The sequence below is a fragment of the Ambystoma mexicanum genome, chromosome 8, assembly GCF_040938575.1.
Source record: "Ambystoma mexicanum isolate Mex_15411 chromosome 8, UKY_AmexF1_1, whole genome shotgun sequence".
NCBI classification, from domain to species: Eukaryota; Metazoa; Chordata; class Amphibia; order Caudata; family Ambystomatidae; genus Ambystoma; species Ambystoma mexicanum.
In genome coordinates, this window is record NC_090929.1 from 815488933 (window position 1) to 815512285 (window position 23353).

Below are 23353 nucleotides of genomic sequence, written 5' to 3' on the forward strand. Positions count from 1 at the left end.
CATCTGAAACACTACTATCACTCTTGGTAATGCTATCCTGTGATACTACAACCCACACTCTCTCAGCATTCCAAATCCTTCCATCCTCTGTTCTGACAGAATGTTTAAATGCTTCTATAACTCTGACAGGCTTAGACCATTTACAAGGACCCTTCCTTAGAGGAAGAGGAAGTTTGATTCTTACCATGTTACCTACTGCAATTTCTCCGTTATACTTATTCACAGGTCGTCTTTTGTCATAAGCAAATTTGTTTTTCAATTGAACATTTCTGATCTTACTACATACAGACATTAGATCCTTCTCCGCCTCAATGCCTTTATCCAACCACGAAGGTACTAATTTAGTGCTTGCTTTCCTTCCTCTGCTCAATTCGAACGGAGATAGACCTGTAGTGGAATGTGGAGTAAAACAGTGTGCAACAATGTTTTCCTTAACAGCTTCTTCCCAGCTTAACCCATTAGACCATGCCCACTTAATGGTCTCCTTCAGCACTTTGTTAAATCTTTCCACTGTCCCATTGGTTTGTGGGTGGTAGATTGCACTCTGTGTACTATGGAATACTTACTACAGAAATCCAACATTTCTTTAGATCTGAATTGTCGGTCATAATGCTCCTAGGAAAACCCTCTCTAGCACAGATTTCTGACAGGAAATGAGTGACAGTTCTTCCTGTGATACACGGTGCAATCAATACCTCCGCCCACCTAGTCAGTAGATCAATCACAACCAAACAATATTTTTGCATTCCATTACTGTTGACAGGGCCCAACACATCCATACCCAAATCCTCCCACACTTTTCCTGGAATTCCCGTAACCACCATGGGCTGTTTCACACCCACACAACTTTTTTCACTATTACTGCCAAGGATACACTCTCGGATGAAACGCACTATTTGAAGATCGCATCCGGGCCACCAAAAGTCATTCTGTATCCTCCGTTTAGTTTTTACTATTCCTTGTTGACCTTCATGACCCAGCTCGATCACTCGTCGGCGTATTCCTGAAGGCGGGATCATTTTATCACCTCTCATGATGACGTTGTTATGCACACGTAGTTCATCTGCGGTGGACCAAAAGTCTTTGAGATCTAATTCTTCAAATCTAGTTTTTGTCCATGGACTTTGACCCTTGACCAGTTCATTATCTTATCCTCTTTTTCAGCATCATCCCATTCTTTTCGCGAAATGGACATGGCTTCTATGTTCAAAACAACTTCCATATCATCGTCTTCATCTATCACTTCAGATATATTAGTAAGACGAGAAAGACAATCAGCAGTGACATTTTCAATTTCTGGAACATAACGTACCGTACAGTTCATTTCTTGTAGGAGCATCACCCACCTCCTGATGTGATTTGACACCTTGTCCAAACCCTTAGACATGATGACATGAACCAGTGGTTTATGATCTGTACGGAACTCAACTTCAACACCCCAGATGAAACTCCTAAATTGTTCTGCTGCCCGCTTTATAGCTAATGCCTCCTTCTCAATGGTAGCATATGACTTTTTAGCCCCCTTGAGTAACCTTGAGGCAAATGCAATTAATACTTCCTTGTTTTCAGTTTCTTGCGTGACAACAGCTCCCAAGCCAATGTTACTCGCGTCTGTAGTAATGATGGTTTTCCTGTCGCTTCTGAAATTCTTTAACGCAGGAGCCTTGTCCAATGCAGATATTATTAACTCAAATTCTTCTTCACATTCGTCATTCCATTCAAATAATTTTCTTTTAAGTAATTCTGACATAGGGACAGTGTGTATTGCAAAATCTCGAACAAATTTCGAGTAATACTCTGCCATTCCAATGAATGTGCGTACTACTTCTTTATTACATGGTCTAGGCGTACTTTTTAAGGTGTCAATTAACTGCGTCTTTGGTGATATACCATCTGCAGAAATTTGTGCCCTAAATATTCGATTTCTGAACATTTTATTTTGCACTTGTCCTTGCTTAAGGTCACTCCTGCCTCATGCAATTTCTTACACACATATTTCAATCTTTCATCGTGGATATTTTGATTATTGCCATATTTCAAGATATCATCATGAAAACATATCACACCTGGTACTCTCTCGAAAAGTCTGTGCATTATTTTTTGGAACACAGACGCAGCGGACACAAGTCCGCAGCTCTCTGGCAAGCCTCTCTTGGCCCTCTTCCTGCAAGGCAAAAAACCTCGGGGTCATCTTCGACTCCACACTCGCCTTCTCTCCTCATATATCTGACGTCTCTAAGAAGTCACTCTACCAGCTGCACCTCCTCAGAGGTATTCTTCCCTTCCTCTCCTTCCCCCAGAAGCTCACTGTCTCCCGAGCCCTGGTTCTCTCGAAGCTGGACTACTGTAACAGCCTCTATCTAAATCTGCCTGCCTCCACTCTCCGCCCTCTGCAACTCATCCAGAACAGAACTGCGAGACTTGTCCTTGGCCTCAAGCCCAGGGACCGTATCTCTCCAGGACTGAAATCTCTACATTGGCTCCCAGTGGCTGCGAGGATTAAGTTCAAAACCCTCTGCATTGTCCACAAGGCCTTCTGGGGCCTAAATACCTTCAACTCTCTCTTCCTAAATATCTTCCTTCCCGAGCCCTTCGCTCATCCGTCTCCAACTCCCTCAGGGTCAGCCGCTTCTCGAAGCAACGAGCTGGGGGTAGATCTCTCTCCGCGGCAGGGGCCTCCCTCTGGAACAGCCTTCCTGCCTCCCTGAAACTTGAGGAGAACCATCTCCGGTTCCGGAAGCACCTCAAAACTTTCCTCTTTGCTTCTGCTTTCTCTCTACCTCTCCCCTGCTAAATTCTTCACTGAAACTGCACTGAATCTGCAACTGGGCCACCCTCACCGACCTCGGTCCTGGGCCCAGCCACTCTCCACTTGCACTGCCTCCCTGGCAACCCCTGCACAGTGGGACTGTGTCTGTATCCCCACAGCCCCCCCTTCCCAGCACTTGTCTGCACTTACCTTGCACTTGCCACCAGCTGGCCCTATTTATTTATTTTTTTTTCTACTTACTTTGTACTGCACTTCCCCCTCCCCTTCCCCTTGCACTTTTTTCCTTCCCCCTACCCCTGCACTTGCGCGGTCTGAATGACACCTGGCCTAGTAGGATTGTTGTCTGTCTTCCCCTTGTTCCCCCCTCCCTGCCTCGTTGCGCCTTGAAACACTTGTGTATAGGCGCGTTACAAATGCCATATCATATCATGTCCTCTTATACTGATATAGGCCATCCGGCGTAATAAAAGCTGTAAGATGTTTAGAGTTTCTGTGTAGTCTTACTTGGTGATATGCCGATGTTAAATCCAGTGTTGAAATTTTTTTCGATGGCCCAATCGTGGAAATCAACTCTTGAATGTTGGGAAGAGGATGTCTATCTGGAACAACACACTTGTTCAATTCACGCATATTCACACATATTCGGAGTTTGCCTGACTTCTTCGTAAGTACTACTAACAGCGAGACCCACTCGCTGGCATCAATGCTTTCAATGATTCCCTGATCTTCCAGTATTTTGATTTCCTTCCTCACTTCGTCTCGCATGGATATGGGTACATTTCTCAACTTTTGAGCTACTGGAATATGATCAGGTTTTAATTTGATTTCGTGAACATAACCGTGGAGACATCCAATACCTTCACGGAATACTGTCCTCATGACATCACTTGTCTTGTCTCTCAACACATCATTGGTGTTGTCAGACTTGCTTATATCACTGTTAACTGCAAAAACAGATTCTTCTGCAGTGGGATCCAATTTCACTTGTAGTTTGCTTTGATAAGTCCTACTCAAAAGTGGCGTTTTGCCCACACTGGTTATTTATATTTTCCCGTTGGCTTTCCTATTCTTGAATTTCAAGGTGCCCCAAAACCATCCAATTGTGTCAATTTTTACACCACCATAAACCCTGGGGTTAATATCTTGTTTCATGCAAATATTCATGCTTCTTCTTATCCCATAGATGTTGTGGTATTAATGTGTACTTAGCGCCAGAGTCTATCATCATATTCATCTCTACGCCATCAACACAAACTCTGGCTTTTGGGCTTTCCATGACTTCTTCATCCTCATCATCTAATAAAACAAAAACATTCTTCTTCATCATCACTGTGACCACTGTCGGTGTTGCCCCCTATCCAATTAGTGGAAGTATTGCGAAATCTGCAGCATCTGGAGTAGTGACCTTTTCCTTTACAGTTGCTGCATATAATTTTCAACGCTGGACATTCTGGCCCATCGGCCCAATGGCTACTGCTATCACACCTATAGCACTTTCCTTGATGTTTCTTCCTTGAAATGGCTCTTGGCCTATCCGGACTGCTTCTCCTTAAACGGCTATTGAAATTCCCTTTCTGGATTGTCTTGTTCTTCCCTTCTTCAAATTGTGACGGCCTGTATGATTTATTAAATGTTTTCTGTTTGACAGAGGTATTGTTAACCATGGATATTGATTCATTATCCTCAGTGACATTACATGGAATCTTTGTGGATCTCACTATATTAGATTCAACTTGAATTGACTTTACTCTGTTTTCTAACTCTTTCACGCACTCTTCAGTGTGTTCAACTTCTTTTGCTACTCGCAGCACAGTATCTAAAGGCGGGTCATTTTCTGACCATAATCTCTCCCTTACTTTTGTACTCCTGCACTCTAACATAAATTGATCTCTCAATCTTTTGTTTAATTGTTCATTAAAATTGCATGTCTTGGCAAGTTTCCTTAGTGCAGTGATAAACTTTGACACTTTCTCCCTCCTCTTGCGTTTTCTTCCCAAATTTGTATCTCTCCAATATGATGCTCAACTTTTTTTCGTAATGTTTATCAATTTTCTTGACGGTACGGTCATACTCATTAAGATCCACATCTTCATTGGCTGAAAGGTCTGGCAATGTCTCATACTTTTCTTGACCAGCTGCACCCAAACAATGTAAGAACAACGATTTCCTTTTCTCAGCACTGCAATTGGGTCCACAAACCACTCCTGCGTAATGTTCAAATGACCTGATCCACCTCTTCCATGGTATGCAGGGTTCATTTGCATCAGGTATAAAAACATGGGTGGAGGAACACTGCTAAATGCCATTTCTTATACAAGCTCCTTTATGATTACAGGGTTTGCCCAACAACAGTTATTTGTGATACTGCAGTGCTTTTATTTTGCTCCTTATATGTGTGTATTCCTCTTACATGCAGTTATTGTAATTGGAATGGAAATCCAATTAAGATGTGTGCCCCTAGCACCATTAATTCAGGTGCACTTTCAATGTGATCCTATTTACAGCTGCAGCTGAACGTAGGTTGCTGGCTACAGAAACAGCGTGTACACAGCTTTAAGAAAGAGACATTTTCTCGCTTTGTACGCGGACGTGATTGCAGGACAGAGACTAGACGTGAATGCGTGCATTGGCAATCCAGGAAGTGAATAAATACTAATATTGCGGTCGCTGGCGTGAGAGGATGGTGCGCAAACAGAAATGCGTACAATAAACAGCAACCTCACCCAGATCTGCAGACCACAGGGGCCGCTACTACGCTCGGGCGTGAGCGGAGTGGCCTTAATGGTAATACATCAACGCCACTCGGCAACCGGAACAGATGAGTCGAGAAAGCGTCCTTGTCGCCAATTTGGAGTGTCGAGGTGGCCGTGGGCATGAATAAATAAATGGGCAAGTAAATGGATTTATATATTATATGTATTTATTGTAAATACAAAGTGACATGGGAAACAGGAGGGAGTTAGTGCCAACAGGTAGAGTCAGCTCCGGTATCTGTTTTTCTTCAACTCGCGCTTTAACTTCTATCATGATGTAATAGGCTGCCGTAGGCTCGCTCTCACCAGTGACGTCTCCGCCAGCTGTGCCTGATTCGCAATGGGAACGAGCATGCTACACATGCTTGCAAGACAAGAAATGCATCACTATTTGCCTTCCATTCTGATGCCTTCCCAAGCGCGAGATACAGCCTATGGCTAAGACTTGTATGCTGAGGCACAATTCCTTCACTTCATTGATGCTTGAGGATATCATGCTATGTCTGAAATCCCCCCCCTCCTTCCATTGAAATGCATGTGTGCCCTCCTCTATAATGCTCAGTGTCGGGGGAGGTGGGCGAGTGCTGGAAGTGATGGGTAGGGGTATGCTGCTCAGGGTCACGTTCTGTTGCTGGGTTGCTGTTGTCTGTGTAAGCTGCCTGTGCTGACTACCATTAAAAGAAATTCACCAATCCACTGAAGTCCCCGTGAGAGATTTTTCCATGAGAATAGTATAGTGAACTAAAAGAAAAAAAGGTTGGCCACAAATATATTACCTGAAAGCTGACTGTTGGGAAGAGGCCATTTTAAATCCAACACCAAGTTCCTGCATGTCAGGCCAACATATTCCTTACTATTACCAGACAACAATGCCCAAATGAGATCTGTCATTAAAATGGTTCCAAGATCGGCATACACTAATAGACCCTGTGGAGTTTATGGCCTTTCGGGACCTGAACCCGGATGTACAGACCTCACTCGGGCTTCATTAAATAAATTGGTTACATGCATTGAAGGTATAGTTTCAATTGCTGGAGAGGGTACCAGCTGGTGGGCACATACGGTAAGGCCGATACGACGTAAAGCAGAGATGGTGATGGAGTCATTGCCCCATCAGGAACCACCGAATTGCCATCTTTCTGGCTCTTTACAGAGAGGACCTTCTGTGGAGAAGCATGTGGTTAATAGTGTTAATTACAACTATCTTATCCTGGAATTCTGAACAGTGCCCCTATGCTAGACATGCTTTCACATGTGTTCAGGAGAGCAGTCTCTGTGCCTCTTTAAGCCTCAGAATCCAGATTGACGGTCATGAAGGTAACCAAAAAGATGAGTGTGGAGGACCACCAACCTTTCCAAGACTTTACCCAGGAAGAGGGTAGTAGAGATAGGGCGATATTAAGCCGGGCAGGAGGGAGAGGGGGGCAGCAGACAGCGCAGAAAGGAGTGCTTGGAAGATAGAGGGAGGAAAAGGGCAAGTGGTGAAGGAGGGGTTCCATAAGTCAGCAAGAGCTGGGGCGAGAGGAAATGTCATCCTTGATGGTTCTGGAGGAGCAGGGGAGTACCCGTTTGGAGGCGGCCTTCACAGAGCAGACCACTTTAGAGACAGAAGTTTTTTATTGAAGAGGCAGATAATACAAAAACTGTTAATCATTTTAAAACATTAAAGGTTTGATGTACTAAAACGAATATAGTTAATTCATAATACATTGAATAATCTAATTATATATCCACAAATGCAATGTTGATATAGAGACAGATGTGTGGACGCGGGACGCCGACCAAAGTCCTTCCACATTTAGAAAAAAGAATGGAGGACTAATAAACATATGGTCTGAAAATAAAATAGTGGCGTGGTTTTGAGAAAGGCCTTGTGGCCAAAACATGTGTCAACAGATGGGCATAAGAATGGAATAAATAAACTTAAGACCAACCAAGGTGCGGTGTCCGGCGCAACAAAAGATTGCACTATTCAGTATCCACTTTAGAGACCTCATACAGTGTTATCGGCAGGAGAGCAAGGGGGTACAAGGAGGGGGCCAAGGAAGGAGGTGTGGGAGAGGAGATGCGGGTGGAGGAGAGCCAGGACAGGATGTTCTGAGTTTGGGTGTGAAGTGGGAGGTCAAGGCAGTGCAGAGAGCCTGGGATGGGAGGAGAGAGGTGGAGACTGCAAGTGGATTGGCGAGTTCCTTGCAGATTTTGAAAAGTTTGGCTGTGTTGTTAGTGGCTCCAGAGATGCAGGCTTGGATGTGGGCCAGCTTCTTGGAGCGGACAGAGAAGCGATATTGCCTTTGAGGCAGGCAGCAGGCCAGTTTGTCAGACGATAAGCCTAAGGTCAGCCACTTCCATTCAGCAACTCTGCACTTGCATTTCAGAGATGCTAGATCCGAGTCATACCAGCTGTTCTTGGTGGCAGGTTTTAGGCAGATCCTCATGGCAGGGTCAAGGTCGTAAGAGATGGCAAGATGCAGGTTAGCAAGGACAGAGGGAGAGGCAGGGGTGAGGGTGGGATGAAGTTGCAGGCAAAAACAGCAACCGACACTCGCTTCATCAGTCGAATGGTGGCGAAGAGGGATGGCAGTGGGTGGCTCGGATAGAGGGCCAAGGGGCCCCATGTGGGAGGGAAGGAGAGAGTGGTCGGTTCAGGAGAGGGTCATGGTGACATCCCTGTCTCCAATCCAGTCATCATATGCAAGCTGAAATGCTTGGTGGGCCCCAGTCTCAGTTTAATGTTCAATGTTTAGTTGATATGGCAGCAATCATTTTAATATTGCAAGTTATTTTGCATTAACTGTTTCAGTATGTATCCAAAGCGCATGTGATTTTACTCGTTTATCGTGCTTTGTTGTTGTGTATACATGGTTGATAAAGCTAATAAAATATATTTAAAACATTAAATCAGTTGCAGATTTGTTTGATGGAGTCAAAAGGGGATGAAATCATAAATTCAGCCCTGTGCCCCCGCGCCGGTAAACACACCAAAGTGGCATGGTGCAAAGCGTACACTTCACCTGCCACTGCCAGTTCAGCACTGAACAATGCTTTTTGCATTCTGAAGTGGTGGTTAATTGCACTGTTGCTAGTGCTGCACTGAACGTTGCATTTGGTTAGTGGCACTCAAGGCCAGATTGGGGGCCTACCATGGAGAAATCCAGAGCTAGACCTACCCCTTAGGACAATGGTAGAAGTTGAGCCCCCTCCCCACCCCCCTCAATTCCTGCCAGCAACTCTCCCGTGTGGCAGCCTGTTCCTGTGCAGTACCATTGTCTCACACCACGACTCAAACAAGATGCTTGCCGGTTTTTGGAGTCAAGGTACATGATCCTAGCCAAGGAAAGCAAAGATAAAGGGCAGCTCTCCAGTGCTACACGCTGTCCGCATCACGAGAGAGACCTGGACCAGACAGTGAGAACAACCCTCCTGTGTCGTCTCTGCCAGCAGAGACAAAAGCAGCAGAGAGAGGGAGACACAGCATTACATTGCCTACACAGCTGCGAGAAACCACACAATGCTCCCAGGCGCCGAACATCCACAGCCAGCTCCCTAGAACATCAGGTAAGCAGGGGCACACAGCTCCATACATCATTTCTAAATTCCATACTGAGTGCACTTACCTTAGGCGAGCCTAGAGCAATGCACACTAACATGAACTTGGACAGTCTACTGCCAGGGCACCATCACTATTCTGCAGTGGGTCGGGACTTAACCCGCTATTAAGCATATTTGCTGATGTAAAACCTATCTGGTGGGGAAAGCTGGGCCAGGTTTGTCATGGCAAGTAATCCAATAGCATGATGAGGAGGAGGAGGGGGGGTGGGGCGGTCAAGAGCATAAAGAGGGCACCAGGAAGCTAGAAGGGGTGCGTTTGGGTGAGGTGGCAGAACAAGAAACCAGCAGGCAGAAGGAAGGAAGGAAAGCGGAGCGTGGAGGCAATTTCAGTAGCAGGCGAGGTATCGTTTCTGAGTGCAAGTGGTACTGCTTTGTGACTGCACGAGAGGGTAACTAGTGTGGCTAGGAGAGAAAGTGTAGGGAGTGTAGAAGAAGTGTTTCTGTGAGTGAAAGGAGGTCATTTGAAGTAGAATGGTGGCTGGAGTGGTAGTGCAGAGTAGGAGGGGCTTGTAGTGCAGTGGATGAGTGGTAGTTCAGAGGGGGACGGGAGAGGTAGTGCAGAGGAGGGAGTAATTACTAGGAAGGTAGTAGTGACATTAAAGGGTGGAGGCGAACCTTGGAGTGACAGACATCTATGGGATAGTGGAGTCAGACAGGGAGTAGAAAGAGGAGGGTGGAAAGTAGGGATAGTGGAGGCAGACAGGGAGTAGAAAGAGGAGGGTGGAAGTAGTGAGAAGAGAACACCTAGACGCAAGAGAGCGTAGAAATAGATTAGAAAGGAGAGCGAGACAGTCTGCGTGTCTGTAAGGCGCAATCCCATTCACCATTAGGCCACCAACCTTTGGATAGAGTAGGGGCAATTAGGAAGTCCCAGAGGGAGATCAGATAGAGAAGGCGTTTGGTCTTCAGTTCATCGGGCATAGTGTTACGAAGAACTTTGACAGGTTGGAATCTGGTGAATATACTAGCCTGGGGCGTAGACATGCCTGGTGCTTTATAGACTAGAGGGGGCATACTGAACCCTTAAACGGTCCTGGTGTTCGAATATTCTGAGCCATCTGAGACACGAAGCGCGTTTTCCTATTTCGCATTCATTGTGAGAACACTGGATTAATTGCCCTGCTGAAGAGGCAGGACAGTTTATTTTAGTCAAAAGGGAGCCATGGCACAAAAAACTTTGAAGACCACTGCTTTGCTCTCACCCTGCCATGGCTAGCAGATGAGAAATTGGGCATCTTCAGGCACAAAGGATATGTGCCCTACCATTTGATACTGGTGCAACAGGGTCACTTTAGAAGTATCAATATTTTTTCATTTGCACCTGGGTTTCTGACACGTGCATACAAGTGGCTATAATCACCTACTGGGGGGGCACCACCAGCCTGCCGCATTGCCAGGTGCCCTTGATAATTAAGGCTGCAAAAAGTTCCATCACTCTGAATATACAAACACCTTTAATAAAACATAAAATGGGCTACATTACCTCGGCTTCAGCAGAACAAGTAAAGAAAGCCTGTATCTCCTTGCCGCACACACTGTCACTGAATGCATTCTGCTTCCAGCAAGCCATCATCATCGACATCTCGGTTAGACAGGTTGCCTCTGCGAATGAGATGACAGTTACACTGAGCATATTAAAGTTGGCATTGCGTTAACCATATTTCACATACATTTTGCACAGAAATAGTTGTAAGGTTCTCATTGAGTTCACCATCACCCACTTTGGGAGAGGAAAGAGAATTTAACTTTTGGAGATGTTTACAAAAGTGTCCAATGACCTCCATAAAATCACTAAATGGCAAACAGGAATCAAACTGCAACAGAATCAAGAGGGCTATCCTGGCATATTGTAGACAGCTAATTAAACTATTTGGCAGTCCATTGGTCCATGGGGTGAACCAATCGAAGCACAGTTCTAGGCATGTTATGGTATCCGACTCAAATTGTATACTGTTCCAAATCACCACTGTAGTAGTTTGAGCGCCTGATCCTGGTCTGTGGCATAGTGTGCCCCTGCATGAGTGATGTCTGCTTGGGATAGTGAGAAAAGCTGAAGTATGGAGGTGAGAGGGTGAAGGGAAGAAGGCTATTTGGGAAATGTATCAAAGGGAAGTGCGTCATTCTGTGTTACATTAACTGTTTCCTGGAGAAAGTAAGAGACTAGATATTTGTGTTGAGGTAGCATAAGGACTTTGTTTCTACAGCAATCTCGGAGAGCTATGAAATAAATATCAAATTAGTTTGGGTGTGTGAGGGGCTCGCAAACGTGCTCGAGCAATCCTGGTAGAGGCGTCAGCTTATATGGCTGCATCCATTAAATGGTTGTACATATTTCCTAGATGATACTTTTGGGACTGGTAAACCAGTTAATTCAGAGCAATGTCCAAGAATGGAACAGTCCGAGGCTAACTTTTTTTGGGCGAGGAGAGGCAGATCGATTGTGGAAAGCCGATTTAAACAAACAAAAACAGAGTTTGCAATGTTCTGGGCGTTTATAGGTTGGTTTTCCCTCTTTGCCCACTCAGATCACCCGTCTCCCCCGGATACAATTAAGCACCAGCCATGTGCTCTCGCTACACTAATCAATGTTCTGTACCTTCTATTGATGTATGCAGCCCTTCCAATTGTTCCCGCATAAATGAACAAGACCGCACACATCCAGTTTAAAGGCTCCCATTCCTCAATAAAATCCACTAAGAGACCGCAGCTCGGCCTTTCTGCTCCTTCAAAAGGCAGCCATGGATGGCAAGTGGAAATCTTTACATTATGGAGGGCTGCCAAACAGGCAACTCTGTAAAGTTTTTTTTAATTATTTAAATTGGCTGCCTATTGGTCTAGATATACCCTGAATTTGCCTTTTGTCATTACAAAACAAGCAAGCTATAAAATCCAATAAACTACCATCACCCTTATAAATTAACCGCGTGCCGCTTCCTAAGGGCAGCAAACTAGGCGTTCTAGTTGCACCGACACACGTGCCGTCGCTCATGCTCAACACGAAAACTAAAGCAATTTAAACAACCCAATAAACGTCCCTTTCAATTAGTGGGTGAGAAGGGGCGGGGGCGTCATACCATCATGCTTTCCCCTACTTGGAAAGTACGTAACATGGCGTCCTTGTTCGTTTTCTTGTTGGACCTGGCATTCTTGTAGATGGGTTTTGGCGGGTATTTGTATTTTCTCCATATACTACAGGTTATTTTGCACGACTCGATGATCACTGGTTTATCGGTCTAAACTTCCGCAGGACTTTGCAGAATAGACCTACTGACGTTCATGTTATTTCTAAGGGATTGTAGGGATGTGCCTTTCAGACACCACTTGGATGATGTCCTTTCTCCCCATATCTCCCTATTCTCCCCCCTCTTCCGGGTTAGTCACTTCTCCCCAAATCCACCCACTCTTTTTGTCTGCCCTAATCCTAGTTCGCCCTCGATGGCCTCCTGTCTTTCGACAATTTACCCCGCCCTGTTACCTCCAACTATTCGCCCATCACACACTACTACTACTACTACTACATCTTATTCTGAAGTCACTCTAAAACACTTGCCACTCACCCTCTCTAACTCCCTCACCCACCTTAGATGCATACTCACAATATAGTACTACTTGCTCACGCCAAACCAATACATCACTTTCTTCGAAACACCTCTGCACTCCAGCTCACCCGTCTGCCACCCCTCCATCTGCTGACCACAACCCGATAACCCACACCTTTCCATTTCATGTCCCATTAGATTTCAGGCCCTAACCAAACTGGTTCTGTTTTAAGTGCCCAGTAGATTTTACAATGGTCAGCATTTACAAAAATTAGGCTAAGTCCCGCCAGTTCTTTACACACGTTGCCGCCGTGCTGCAACAATGCCAGCCCACATTGGCTAGTGTTCAAATTCGTGCTAGAGTGAAGTATTGGGGAATTTTCGTAGGTCTTGTAGCAAGCCGCTCTGCGGTACAGCGATACGAGCGTGTCCGAGGGCGGTCCATCAGTGCTGCTGGAGCATGGCGGGTGCTTGGCGCGGCTGACTCCATGGATCCTGCATCTCAGCTTCACAGTTTACTCTCACGGCACTGAACTCTGCTGACTGAAATACAGTGTCTGGAGGCTCTGATGGGAAAGATATGTGGGTGGTCTGCCTTCAATGAAAGAAAAGGGACCTGCAAACATTTTTTGCAGAGGTCTGGGGTGATACAAGCAGGCATTTGGAAAGGGGGCAGGAATTGGGGGCCTCAACTGCCACTTTTCATCTCTGGGGTAGGACTGGCTCTGGCTTCCACCTTGGTAGGCCTCCCCATCCCCTAGTGACAAATCTAGATTACTGACCTCTCACAGTGTGTAGAGACTTGGTGACTGGAGTCAAATGTCCTGGAAAGGAAAGCAAAAAATATGCTCCAGGAAAGGATTGTATTTTTCCATTTAAAAAAACTCCCATGGCTTACTTCCTTCAGCTGGGGGGGAACCTGAACGATAACATAAAATCGCAGATTCTCGTTTTTATGGCTTGCATACGTGGTAGCGTTTGAGAGGGAGAATGTATTCTGGTTATTCCCAAGGGGTGCATGACAATTTTAGCAACATCAGTAGAGAGCGGACTGAGACTGTCGTGAGGACGGATGAGATAATAGGTTAAAGAGCTCAGCCGTGCCTGCTTCACTCCGCTTAGAACAAGTTGAAAGGAGTTCTGAAGCTCGAAAAACCCTATTTTAAATGGTTGAGTGGTTTTGTATTATTAGGGGATTGTTTCTCAAGTTCTTGCTAGCCTTCAGATATTATTCTATTGCCATCTGAAAATCTCAACAGGAACAGATAGATCTACGTGTTGAGTAGCCAGGATGTTTTAGTGGAAACATTTTGCTGCTTTTTTATTCTTTCGGGACCCCGACCATTTCTTTTTACTAGTTTGTCCTTTCCTGAGACTTGGCAAGGGGGGTGCTTTTTCCACCAGTACTGGAGGACCCAAACTCTTTACCTCCTTGTGTACCACTACAACCTCGCTTATGGATGCTAGAGCAGAGGGACCCGGTCCACAATTTCTTTTGATTTTGATGCATTTTTACACTTGACAAGGTATTCCTGACAGGAACACTGCCTATGGCACCATCTTTATTGCTACAAATGTTATATGTGCGAGTGTTTGGCCGAGTGTGGCCACGACTGCAGACTGCTGCTTTTCTTTTTTTTGGAGAATGTGTCCAGAGTCTTTCTACTCTGTTCGCTGAAAGGAGGAGTCCAAGCCATCAAAACCCTCGCCACAAGCGGAGCGTGGCAGAGTGTTTGGCTGAGTGTTCGGCTCGCGTGAAGCTGAACCCGGCCCTGCTTTTCGGCACCTGTCCATTCCATCTACGATACTGTTGCAAAGTTAAATCTATCCAATTGAACAGTCGTCCCTCCGTGCACTGTGCACAGTGCGTGTGGCATGGATAATATTTCAAGTCCCTCTCTGATAGAAGTAACTTCAGAAGTCTGTTCTGCCGCCAGTGATACGGGAGAGACAAGTAAGGTGAGTGATGCATGCAATTCAAATTCAAAATTGTCCATTTGTCCGCTGAACAATTTGCACATTATCATTGTGGCCAAAACCACCTCACCGCTTATGACCGCGCACCCGGTCAACCCGACAGTTCTTCCACAACCTTTCACGTCCTCGCCTTTTACCTGCATGAAAGTCTCACCCCCACATTTAATACTAGAACCGGCCTTGTGTCCCGGTAACATTGAAGATGACACGGGGAATAAGAACTTCATGCAAAACAAACCAGCTGTCCCTGCCGCAGCACGAGAACTAAGCGACTCATCTCACATACATTTACACAAGTCACCAGAAAACGTAGAGGGTGAGGGAGAGATCAGGCAACACGTGCCACCAACACATACAGTCTCACCGGCGCTTCTTGACACTCTGGCTATTGACTGCCAAGTTAATGACTTATCCAAGACACCCAAAATAATGTCAGCACCTAAACCAAGGTTAGACGCGACAAAAAACGACATGCTAACGGCCATTGCCGAGCACACTAACGACGAACAAAATGCCTCAAAAACTGGAAGGACCCCATTCATCCTTCACCCAGCCAAGGATCCTCGAGTGTGCCCAAATTCAACGCTGGTAGAATTGGCTAATCCCAGCACATCAACACCCGCTCCTTCTGGCATTAATCATCGGTCATTTGATTTTGACATGATGCCACAACAATTTGAACTTCATGGTCAAAGGTGCCTTAATGATTCAATGTTAGGTGGGGGAAAGACCAAACAACGCTATCTCTTTCCGAGAAAGCAGTTGTCCATGCCTTACCATCTCCCTGAAAAATTCATATGGCACACTGGAAGCCGTGAGTATGGGCGCCCGCAACAACTGGAAAGGCTGCAGTCAAGCAACAAACGCCTCCACACCAATTGTTCTCATGCTCCACCACCTGGTGACTCTGAAGTCTCTGACAGACAACTCTTAGACTATGCTTCAAAATTGGAAACCTTAGAACGCAGATTCAAAGACATGCCTGTGGGTGCCACTGGTACAACGCATTCACAGAGCTCAAGCATCTTCAACTTCAAATCACAAAAGTCATCTCCTCATGTAACTAATCTCACAAGGTAGCTCTTCAGAAAAACCAAACACCTCACTAAGAAATGCCCCAAGTGAGGTCTCAACTGAGCTACCAGCACCCAAAGTGAGTCTTCAAGAAAATGCCACACAAACTGCCAGAGCACTGGAAAAAGATACACAGGACAATGCTCCTTTAAAGTCTACTTCGGAAAACAACTACACTGTAATAGCAACTATGACTGCCGTCATGGCTCCATTCATGACGCTGCACAAACAAATGGCAGACCAACTAAAAGACCAGACAACGGTTATAGCCATGATGACTTCAAAAATTATATTTGTTGAAGCTTTCATCACAGCTATCCAAAAGGATCTTGATATGAGGCAAGCGAAAGTGGCAACTCTTCTCCATTCTATTCTTGATCCACTTATCAAAGACAAGGAAAATCGACGTCTATCAAGAAGATTCAAATCAATTGAAGTTGAATCCAGTGTCAATAAAACCAGCCATCAGTTAACAGATCCTTTTGAGACTTTAGACCAAATCTCAGCAGGGACTACATTCCCTCAAAAATCTACTGTTCCTGCACCCAGTGGTTCTGTGCCTTCTCTAGAAACCGATGGCACGCCCGACAATGAGATGCACGGCAAGGCAGGTACAATGGGAGCAACCCTAGCAGCTGGCACAGGCTTGGCTCACAACTCATGTGACAACTTGCCACAACAAATATGTCCCATCTTCGTCAAAGGAGCAAAGACATCTAACCCAAAATCTACAACTAAGGCACCGAAAAGCAAACCAAATGTCAAAACGAAAGTACCTGAATCGAAGCAAGTGCTACCTAAAAAGCAATTAAACGCACAACTAACGATCATTACAGTGCCAGAGACCAAACCAATACACTTGCCAAATCAAAGTCAACCAAAGAGGGTGCCTCTTCAGCCATCCACCAAATGACAGCCAAACCTAAAAATAAAAACATCAAAAATAACTCAAGTGAGAACTACACATAACAAGCACGACAGTTGCATAAAACAAAGTCGACAAGAAAAATTGTCACAACCAACAAACATAGAAAAGAGTTGTGAATTGGCAGAACTCACCGATGACCCACAACCAATTAAGGACACAAATGGCAAACACTCAAGTCCACAGGAAAAATCTCTTCAAACAAGATATGGAAAACAGTGTGTTGGAAGAAACTGCCAGTGAAACAGACGCCTCATCATCTGATCTGATGAACCTGTCAACCTAGTCTGTGGATAGTTGCACCTTGTCGAGTGCAGATCTAGAAGAAGAAGAGGCTAATGTGAGCGTCTCCTCAGTCCACACAAATATGGATGATGGCCCACCAAAATCCAACAAGCAGCCTCGATCAGAAGAGAGCTCCAAAAGGGCCACTTCGACTGCATATAGAACAGAAAATACACTGGACCGAGTGCTCATTTATCCGATGACTCCTCTGTTCACACAATCCTTAAAACAAGAAATATCTCAACTAAGATCATTAGGCTTTGATCTTACCGAGTCAAAAATGGTAGTTGGACCATCAAAAAACATCAACACCTCTTCGGAGTTGAACCTAAAATCGGAATTAAAAGCCACCTACGGGCACAACAAGAAATGGTCCTCTAGAAATCACGAAAGGAGGGATAGCACCATCGATACCCATGATCGACGCAGTTACAAAAACGACTGGCATGAGAACCCGTATCGCCACTCGGACCGTTTCAGGTCAGACCGAGCCAATACATACCATCGTAGAAACTCTTACAGGCGCAGAAACTCTGTGTCGCCACAACCAAGGAATGGCTATAGTCAAGAAAAATCAACTAACTAGCACAAACTAAAGACCCCAGCGGTTGGCACAAAAGAGAACTTGAAATGGCTCATGGGGCTAGTAGCTGACAAAATCAAGATGCTATAGGACGGGTTCTCATCAGCACTAATGCCCCTCACAATAGCATCATGAAACACAAGGGGCTTCGCTCATTTGTTTCAGGCAGGATCCAACCTAATCGAAACCCATGACATTTATTGCTTCCAGGAGACCTGGATGCACATTCCACTTATGGTCGAAGGCTATTCAAGTCATCTTAATCCAGCAATTAAAGGGGACACTGGTAGACCAACTTATCCTCATTAACAACCAGCTCGATTTTATAGTAACCACAGAAATCACGCCAACCTCCCTAATTCAAATCATAGTAGGATCCATCAAAATTGCCAAACAACAAACAAGGAAAACACTTACTGTCGTAAACCTCTATTAGAATCCAGCTGTAGCAAGTTTGAATTTTCCGGACCAAAATTGCAAAATGGCTAGTGCACTGCAAACAAAAATGGGTGGATCCATGGTTCATCATTTGTGGCGATTTAAACTCTAACTGTTGGGATGGATCCAGAGGCCTCATAACATTCAACATCTTTTCAGCAACACCAGCAGAAAAGAGAGGCTATCAGTGGAATAGCGTTATGAATGCGCATAAACTGAACTTACTTAACAGCAACACCACTGGAGTTATCCCAGCTAACATCACCAGAAAACATGGAAGCGGCGGTCACATTATAGATTATATAAACATCTCATCGGAACTGATCTCTGCAGAAAACAAAATGGTGGTCATACACATGGATAACAGTGATCACAACTTGCTATAAACTAGATTATTACCAATCTTTAATAATACAACATTTTCAAACATGAAGCTGGTAGAAGTCAACATGGGAAAAAGCCGAATCAAAATTCTGCCCACCAATCTTCCCTCATTGACTAGAAACTCATCCAATCTTGTGAATCATCTATATTCAATAGGAGGGACAGAACCTCTGAACTACCTTAGTTTGTTCAAAATATGAGATAAAACCAAGACCGGCGTTCTTGAAGCAAATCGTACACCGTCACACCTTTGACCACCAAGTTATCCTCCAAAAGAAATCTTTGAGACAAAGTTTAAACAATTTAAAACGAGATAACTCCGCACTAGCCACAAGTAAAAGGAAACAAATTCGGCAGCATTACCAGAATTGGTTACGTCGTCACAAAAAGACATTAGACCGTAACGACGCGCAGAAAATGCTATATATCATCCGATCATCTAATACCGCTGATATGTGGAGACAGCTAAATGAGCTACAAATTGATCAAAATTATTTGTCAACACCACCAATCCTTCCCGCAGCCTGGATCTCTCATTTCAAGACAACTTTCAACCATGAACATGATGACACGTCATTATACAAAAGAACGAGAAATGGCACTTAATAGACACCTCAGTGGATACCATTGAGAATGTCATCATGAAGCTGTCCAAATCAAATGCACATGGAACCGACGGGATAAGCAACGCCACCCTCAAAGAAAACCCACATCAATGGGCAAAGCTCGTCAATTCTATTTAATTACATCACATCAACCCAGAAGATACCAACTTCATGGAAAGAATCGATAATTATACCCATTCATAAAAAGGGCAACCGACAAATTCCAGCTAACTATCGCCCTATAGCATTGCTAGACTCCATGGCAAAGTTTTTGGTACATTTGTACTTCAAGCATTAATATCATCTGGCCATTTTGATCCATGGCAATCAGGCTTTGTTCAAGGCATCGGGACAGCGCTCAACATCTTTATCCTAAACCTGCTGAAAAGCCGCACGGAGAGAAGAAAAGACTTAAAAATGTACATAGCCTTTATTAATTTAACACAAGCGTTTGACAGCATCTCACGCCCAAAGCTACGGACTAAACTGGAAAAATGGGGTTGTCCCGCTTCCATCATAGACCCCATTAAAGAATTCCATCATCACACCACTCTCAGAGTTCAGCTAAACAAAACAGGCCTATTAACTGAGCCAATTCCAACTAATAAAGGCGTCAAGCAAGGTTGCCCGATGGCCTCAGAAATATTTAACATCTTCATCTCCGACATAGATTGTGCAGCTAATAATACAAGATGTTTTCCTCCATTAATAGCAAATATCCAAGTCAGCCGCCTAGTCTATGCTGATGACGTGGTCCTTATAGACCAGACTCCAATAGGTCTCCAAAGACAGTTAAATGCTCTACAACTGTACGTGGAAACTAATGGACTCACAATCAATCTGCAAAAATCTGCCATATTACCCTTTGGTGTTCAAAAGAGCCAGCTGCGAACAAAAATGATGCGTTGGGCGCTGCTGGGAACAGAAATTCCCGTAATGCAATCCTTTATATACCTAGGAGTATGTGTCAACTCAAACAAGATCGATGCTGCATGGCTCCAAATTTTTTTTTTTAAAACCTTTATTTTTGATTTTTGTATTATTCTATAAAGACATAAGAACAAATACACACCCACGTTAGGGTGGACTTAACTCTGCGCCGTGTCCCACCACCCATCCTCCCCCCCCCCCCCACCCCCCGGCTCGGCCCATAGTTCAACTGTTTGTGCCGTCCTGATTCCAGGTCGATGTAGCATGGAAATGGTGCTGCTAGTTCTGTGCCTTCACTGTGACCTTTCTCCTGTGTCTGAGGCATCTGGTTGGCTGGTAGAGTCCTCCTCTGATTCTTTTAGCAAGAATGTTATCAGCGGACCCCAGATGTCTGGAGGACGGGCATGTAGGGGAAGTTGTTTGACAAAGTCTGTTTCTACATCCTGGCAATAAAGGATGTCTTTGCGCCAGGCGATGAACGATGGGGGGGGCCCTCGGCCCCAGGACATGGCCACTCTCCTCCGGGCCAGTGTCAGCAGAAGTCCCGTCAGTTTCCTTGTCGGGGCAGAGAGCAGCCTTGTCATACCCAGCAAGGCCGCTGTCCGGCTTGGTTGTATCGCCTCTCCCACTATTGCTGCTGTTGTCTCCAAGACATGATTCCAGAACGGTGTTATTTCGGGGCAGTCCCATGCCAAATGGACGAAGTCTGCTGAATGTTCTCCACATCTTTCACATTTTGCAGCTGTTTCAGGGCGATGCTTGTTTGCTTTCGCAGGTGTGTAATAGGTCTGGTGTAGAAAGTTAAAATGGATTAGTTTAAAGCGTGAGTTGAGGGCGATTTTTTGAGTCTGCATCAGGATGCAGGTCCAGTCCTCCTCTGATATTGTACTGTGCAGGGACCTTTCCCATCTGATCTTTGCTTGGTAGAGTTTAGGTGATGTATCAGTAATAATAGCTTTGTAGATTTGTGACACCAGCTTGCCTTCACCTTGTGCTTGAATAGCGTTGTGTAGTAATTGCCAGGTCTGTGGCTGACGTGGGAAGTCCGGCAGGAGCGCTTGAAACGTGTATCGGGTCCTAAAATAGAGGAATACATCGAGTGCGGTGTTGCCGCCTTTCAATTTTGCTTGTTGCGGCGTTATAAAGCCGTCTTCTGTGAAGAGATCCCCCAGAGTCTCAATTTTCAGTTTATCGGCCCACTGATGAAATACTTTTTCAGACGTAAGCGGAACTCCTGGAATGAATTTAACGGGCAACAGGGGAGAGTATCTCGTTTTTACCCCGTACCTTTGGGACAATCTCAGCCAAACTCTATATGTTGAAAGCATTACGTTCATGGTGGAGTTGGGAACGGGAATTTGACTGAAGATGACTGCGGTTAACAGGTTCGGTGTTGCTAGCGCCCGTTACACCTGAACGTGAGGCCTGATTGTGTGGGAGGCATACCAGTGACTGAGAAATTGCGCTTGCGCTGCCCAAAAGTACTTTTCCAGGTCTGGGAGGGCGAGGCCACCGCTCGCCACTGGAAGTGTTAGTGTTGCATATGCCACTCTGGCCGGTTTGTCTGCCCATAGTAGTTCGAGGACCATGCTTTTTAGTCTTTTCAGATAAGTTTGAGGAAGGAATATTGGAATATTGGTAAACAGGTAGAGTAATTTTGGTAGGATCACCATCTTGACCAGGGAAGCTCTTCCCCAGAGCGTTAGTGGTAGGGTCTTCATCTTGTCACTTTTTCCTGGAGGGACTTGGTCACCTCTTCGTAATTGTCGCGGAACACCTCGTGGTAGCTCAGGGACATTTGGATTCCCAGGTATCGGACATTGGACGTTTTCCATGTGAATTGGAAGTCATCTTCGAAGGGTTTGGTGGCTGGGGTCAGCGGGAATATGATGGACTTTGATTGATTGATTTTCAGGCCGGAGGCTGTCCCAAATTTGATTACTTCCCTCATGACTGGGTTCAGGTTCTCTTCGGGATCGCGAACGAACAGGACCACATCGTCCGCGTAGAGGGATATGATGAGCTTGTGTGGTCCAATAACGAGTCCTCTTCGTTGTCGATGTTCTCTTAGGATGGAGGCCAGCGGTTCCATCACCAGGGCGAAGATCAATGCTGAGAGTGGACAGCCTTGTCTGGTGCCCCGCTGGAGTATCACTGGAGCCGATTTTGCCGTACCTATGATGATGTTAGAGCGCGGCTCGTTGTACAATAACGATACTAGTTTGATAAAGCAGGGTCCCAGACCCATTCTGGTGAGTACAGCGAACATAAACGGCCATTCCACCGAGTCGAATGCCTTTTCGGCGTCGAGGAGGACCGCTATTGCTTGAGTTGAGGGGTCTAGTGCTTCAATGACGCTGAACAGCCTCCCGATGCCGAAGGTCGTGTTGCGGCCTGGGATGAAGCCTGCCTGATCTGCCAGGACGAGGGTGGGCATCAATGGTAGTAGCCTGTTGGTAAGCACCTTTGCGAGTATTTTGTTGTCGAGATTGAGGGAAATGGGCCTGTACGATGCACAGTCCTCTGGTGGCTTGCCTGGCTTATGCAGGAGGATGACGTTGGCTTCACGTGAGGAGTGGGGGAGAGTCACTTTTTCTAGTGCCTCGGCATATACTGCCGCCAGAAGGGGGGCGAGGGTGGTGGCGAAGGCTTTGTAGAATTCCCGTTAGGCCATCTGGGCCAGGAGCCTTTGAGCTAGGGAGGGTTTTGATAGCTTCTGTGATCTCCTCTTGTGAGATTAGGTCGTTCAGTGGTTCCCGCAGGGAGTGCTCGACCCAGTACAACTCTGCATCTTCGAGGTACTCCAACGCGACTTGTGGGTCGCTGTTGTGACTGTTGCTGTATAGGTCCTGATAGAAGAGCCTGAATTCCTCCGCTATATCTTCGTCAGTGTGGACGAAGTGTCCCTGCCTGGTCCGAATCCTTTCTATTGGCGATTGTTTGTTGTGTGCCTTGACCAGGTTTGCCAGGAGGGCGCCCGGTCTTTGACCTTCGCCGTATTGTCTGACTAGACTGTTGCGATTTAGAAATTTCACTTCCCGATCCGCTCCGTTACTGAATTTTTGTAGCTCTTCCCTCAGGGCGACTGATATGTTCGGGTTGGTTGTGTTGGAGCGCTGGAGTTCAAGTTGTTTTAGTTTCTCTTCACAAGTTGTCAGCTCCCGCCGTATGAGTTTCAATATGCCATTTTCTTTGGCGTGGCAGACCCCTCTGACGAAACACTTTAGAGTTTCCCACAGTTTGCTGGGTGAGGCCACAGATCCTGTGTTGACTTCGAGGAACAACGCAATCTCTTCTCTTAGTTCGGCAGCGAATACCTCATCCCGCATTGAGCCGGTTTTGAAACGCCACCGTTGTAGGGGGGGTTTGGGGTGTGCTGGGTTTAGAACAATAGTTACCGGGGAGTGGTCTGAGAGAGTTCTTGGATGGATATCGCATGGGCCGCTGGTCCATGGGCCATTCACAGAGGTGAACAGATAGT

The 23353-nt window shown here is 45.6% G+C and overlaps 1 protein-coding gene across 1 annotated transcript in view; it reads right to left on the reverse strand.

The window, feature by feature from the left end:
• CHCHD1 (coiled-coil-helix-coiled-coil-helix domain containing 1) overlaps nucleotides 1–23353 on the reverse strand; it is a 54741-nt gene that overhangs the window by 16526 nt on the left and 14862 nt on the right. The window contains exon 2 of the mRNA XM_069610683.1: nucleotides 10616–10734. Within this exon, the coding sequence (XP_069466784.1) occupies nucleotides 10616–10734 (119 nt within the window). The remainder of the gene's footprint in view (nucleotides 1–10615; nucleotides 10735–23353) is intronic.